General features: G+C 38.7%; 1 protein-coding gene across 1 annotated transcript; it reads right to left on the minus strand.

The window, feature by feature from the left end:
• Window positions 1-652: 652 nt before the first annotated feature.
• LOC124361387 (innexin shaking-B-like) lies at window positions 653-1,450 on the minus strand. Its single transcript, XM_046815435.1, has one exon. It carries the CDS (start codon window positions 1,022-1,024, stop codon window positions 653-655), a length of 372 nt encoding a protein of 123 aa, XP_046671391.1. The 5' UTR covers window positions 1,025-1,450.
• Between the last annotated feature and the right edge of the window lie 3,662 nt (window positions 1,451-5,112).

The raw sequence follows: 5,112 nt of genomic DNA on the forward strand, positions 1-5,112 counted from the left end.
ATTAACAATGTTACATTTGTGAACATCTATAAAATTTGTCAACTGCCGGACGGTCATTATAGTAAGTATTTTAGATCAAATAATAATGATCTTTACAAAACCCGTGTAAAAACCAAATATTTTGTATAAGAATTTATTGAATGCATGTTTTTAAGATTATTCATAAACATGATTTCCATCCCATGTCTAACCTGAATATTTTACACTTTACAATATTGTCAAAATATCATAATATAATCAAACATTAATAAAATCAGTATTTGAAAAAGATTAACTTATAGTCGTCTGATGCTGTAACTTATAAGAGGGTGTCAGTTAGTAGTGTTCACAGCTAATTTAGATATTTCGATAAGAAAATATTGGAACTATGAAAACATATTTTAATTTAATAATATAATTTTTATAAATATCTTTTCGGTTCATAAATATGTTTAAAAATCTATTTCTGTAAATTAAGTATTTTTAACGCGACGTGGCGATCTACACAAAAGTTCCTTTTGCATTTTTAATCATTACCACGACGCATTAATATCGATAAGTTTATTGTTTTAATGTCTACACAATAATAAGTTATACAACTATTGTTATTGTTATACGTACAATATCTACTCTGATATCATAGAGAAATACTGTATACGTCAGAATACATCTGTTACTCGCTCACCTGGAAGAACAGGCAGAAGCAGACCCACTGGTAATACCCGTAGCATTTCTTGTCCTCGGACTTGCCACGGGTGTTGTCGACGCCGGGGTACGGCACCACTACCCCTACCTTCTTCCTGAACGCCGTCTTGATGGTATAAGTCGAGTGTATCCAACAGTAGGTATTGAGCACGTCCTCAGGGATGTCCTTGGTGTGGACACAGTCTATGGGGTTGCCGACGTACTGGCGCGTGGTCACGATCAGACTGAAGGCGATCAGGATCATGACGGTGATGCTGTAGTGTAACCGGAACACCGGCGAGTCGATGTGTATGTGACTGACCTTGATCAAGTTCTTCAACCCCCGAAACACGTCCAGCATAGCTCCTGTAGAGATTCACTTGAACTTGACCCTACCGATCCTCTCACAGCGTTTCATCACAGAGGTCCGGACGCGATACACCGGTCGCGACGTGACATGTTCACCGTTACACTACTGGAGTTCTACTGAACGGGCACGAGCGTGTGGCCTGCCCATGAAGCCCCGTCGTGCTCACACTCCACTGGCTCGGCGGCGACTGAAGACGTTCGGGCCGGGACAACTCCTTATCATCGCCTAATCCGGTTAGTCGGAGGGAAAATCAATGCGGACCCTCATAACAGCACTTTAAACTGACACTATTACACGATACACTGCGGTTATCGTGAATCGACTGTCGCGACACGTTCCGTTCTCATTGTCCACGGTTACAGCACTCCTCGCGCGGTACCGACACTGGCGTGGCACTGCAACTATCTAAACATAGGAACGCCGACTGCCTGGTCCGATAAACTTTGTTACACGTGTCTAAATATACTCTCGCCCACTCTGTTGCGCTGCCAGCTCGGCGGCTCTGCGGCAGTATTGTGTCTGCTGCTGCGCGCCGAGGCTTACTTCTACTGTGTCTAGCGAGAAACACAAATTACCTCAATATTAATATAATACGATATAAATCAAATAATGTTTTTATCAAAAAGTTATTCTTGCGGTCTTGTAACCTCAAAAACCAATCATTTATAAATATAAATAAATTCAACACCTACTCAAAGGGAATTCAATTTTGCAAACGGTACGGCCCCATAGTGCCACAGCTCATAGTGCCACAGCTCAAAGCGTCCCAGTATTGGTCGAGTGCTCACAGCGACAACATAACCTAATAAAAAATCGCATTCACGCTCACAGCGCCTACAAAGTGTGTTAGCGTTAAACACAAATTACCTCAATTAATATAATACGATATAAATCAAATAATGTTTTTATCAAAAAGTTATTCTTGCGGTCTTGTAACCCCAAAAACCAATCATTGATAAATATAAATAAATTCAACACCTACTCAAAGGGAATTCAATTTTGCAAACGGTACGGCCCCATAGTGCCACAGCTCCTTGGAGGGGGACACTTGATGGAGGGGGAAAATTGTTTTAAAAAGTTTATGTGAGTGGCCAAACTAAGAATTATGTCGTGACTAGAGATGGGCACAATCGGTTCATACATGTCACCGTTACTTGGCGATACTGAGTACAAATACTGGTTACACATACTAGATACTCTAAATTAGTATTTCTGTATTTGTAACGCTTTAAATACGGTACTGGATACTTGAAATCAGTATTTCGGTACTGTTCACGTTTTAAATACTAGATAGGCTACTCTAAATTAGTATTTCTGTATTTGTAACGCTTTAAATACGGTACTGGATACTTGAAATCAGTATTTCGGTACTGTTCACGTTTTAAATACTAGATAGGCTACTCTAAATTAGTATTTCTGTATTTGTAACGCTTTAAATACAGTACTGGATACTTGAAATCAGTATTTCGGTACTGTTCACGTTTTAAATACTAGATAGGCTACTCTAAATTAGTATTTCTGTATTTGTAACGCTTTAAATACGGTACTGGATACTTGAAATCAGTATTTCGGTACTGTTCACGTTTTAAATGCTAGATAGGCTACTCTAAATTAGTATTTCTGTATTTGTAACGCTTTACATACGGTACTGGATACTTGAAATCAGTATTTCGGTACTGTTCACGTTTTAAATGCTAGATAGGCTACTCTAAATTAGTATTTCTGTATTTGTAACGCTTTACATACGGTACTGGATACTTGAAATCAGTATTTCGGTACTGTTCACGTTTTAAATGCTAGATAGGCTACTCTAAATTAGTATTTCTGTATTTGTAACGCTTTACATACGGTACTGGATACTTGAAATCAGTATTTCGGTACTGTTCACGTTTTAAATGCTAGATAGGCTACTCTAAATTAGTATTTCTGTATTTGTAACGCTTTACATACGGTACTGGATACTTGAAATCAGTATTTCGGTACTGTTCACGTTTTAAATGCTAGATAGGCTACTCTAAATTAGTATTTCTGTATTTGTAACGCTTTACATACGGTACTGGATACTTGAAATCAGTATTTCGGTACTGTTCACGTTTTAAATGCTAGATAGGCTACTCTAAATTAGTACTTCTGTATTTGTAACGCTTTACATACAGTACTGGATACTTGAAATCAGTATTTCGGTACTGTTCACGTTTTAAATGCTAGATAGGCTACTCTAAATTAGTATTTCTGTATTTGTAACGCTTTACATACGGTACTGGATACTTGAAATCAGTATTTCGGTACTGTTCACGTTTTAAATGCTAGATAGGCTACTCTAAATTAGTATTTCTGTATTTGTAACGCTTTACATACGGTACTGGATACTTAAAATCAGTATTTCGGTACTGTTCACGTTTTAAATACTAGATAGGCTACTCTAAATTAGTATTTCATATTTGTAACGCTTAAAATACTAAGTATTTTCCCGAATAAACACACAGTTTTGTAAATGATTTATGTAATTAATATTATTCAAAAGTATAGTGTAGTTATGTACAAAAATGTATAAACATAATATATTATTGTCATAAAGTTTATACTTTTTGAGATGTAATTATGAATTGATCGATAATTGAACGTCTACGTCTTTTAATTGAGTCCAATGGGTATTCTTACAACTATGACCTATGATTACGACTAATATACAGTTATAACGGAATAGACCAAGTCGACAAATCTGCTAACTAATACCCACAATCCTACAAAAAAGCATCAGGTATTCGATCTAAAAGCAATTAAAAATGGGGTAAGTTTATTTAAAAATATGGCCTCTACCCAAAATAAAACTCGGGGAAGTCTACATTGTGCGCACTGCGCACACTAGACAATGTGGGAAGAGTGAGAGTTGCAGTTACCGCAGTCCAAAGCGGGCGGCCTGGTAGCAAGTTTTAGCACTAGGGTTTTCAAACAGATCCTTGTTGAGGATTTTGCACTAGGACCTTTAGTTTTATTCTTACAAAATTCAAACTGTGCAAGGACTTAGTCGAGCCAGACTATAGCAGAAGAATTGTATTCTGTAATAAATTATTGACATTAAAAAAGAGTTTTCAAATTTTTCTAACCTGTTGATTTGTCTAATGAAACACGCGTTTACCCCTCTGACCGTGATAAAAAAACAAAAATTAATCATTAGAGTGCTCATAACCCCAGAGAGCTTCAACCCAAGTTTTTACATAACCTCAAAGTAGAGATGGGCGGTATATAACGTATTAGTGTCGGTAACAGCGTTATTCAGTGGTGACCTATTGCCAGGATAACGTGTTACCAGTAACATCATGTTGTTTCAGTAACAGGTGGGCTGAATGATTTGGCGTTCTCATAACGTCTCGCTGGTACTCAGTAACCTCGTTATTCAGTGGTGACCTATTGCCAGGATAACGTGTTACCAGTAACACCATGTTGTTTCAGTAACAGGTGGGCTGAATGATTTGGCGTTCTCACAACGTCTCGCTGGTACTCAGTAACCTCGTTATTGTGCAAGCGATGAGGCTAGGAACGGAGTTCTGGGTCACTTGTGATTGGCGACTGTTAGAGAATCACGACTGCGTAGTCATGTTCACGGCACAAGCTCTGAAATGTACAGAACTCTCACTATCACTCATCGGCACGTGTGTGGTCACTTGGCATTAGCGACTGTTGGAGAATCACGACTGCGTAGTCATGTTCACGGCACAAGCTCTGAAATGTACAGAACTCTCACTATCACTTATCGGCATCTGTGTGGTCACTTGTCATTAGCGACTGTTGGAGAATCACGACTGCGTAGTCAGCTCCGACGGCACAAGCTCTGAAATGTACAGAATTCTCACTATCACTTATCGGCATCTGTGTGGTCACTTGTCATTAGCGACTGTTGGAGAATTACGCTTTCGTAGTCAGCTGCGACGACAAAAGCTCTGAACTGTACAGAACTCTCACTGTCACTCATCGGCACGTGTGTGGTCACTTGTCATTAGCGACTGTTGGAGAATCACGACTGCGTAGTCATGTCCACGGCACAAGCTCTGAACCGTACAGAACCCTCACTATCACTT

Source organism: Homalodisca vitripennis, chromosome 4 (genome assembly GCF_021130785.1).
Source record: "Homalodisca vitripennis isolate AUS2020 chromosome 4, UT_GWSS_2.1, whole genome shotgun sequence".
NCBI lineage: Eukaryota > Metazoa > Arthropoda > Insecta > Hemiptera > Cicadellidae > Homalodisca > Homalodisca vitripennis.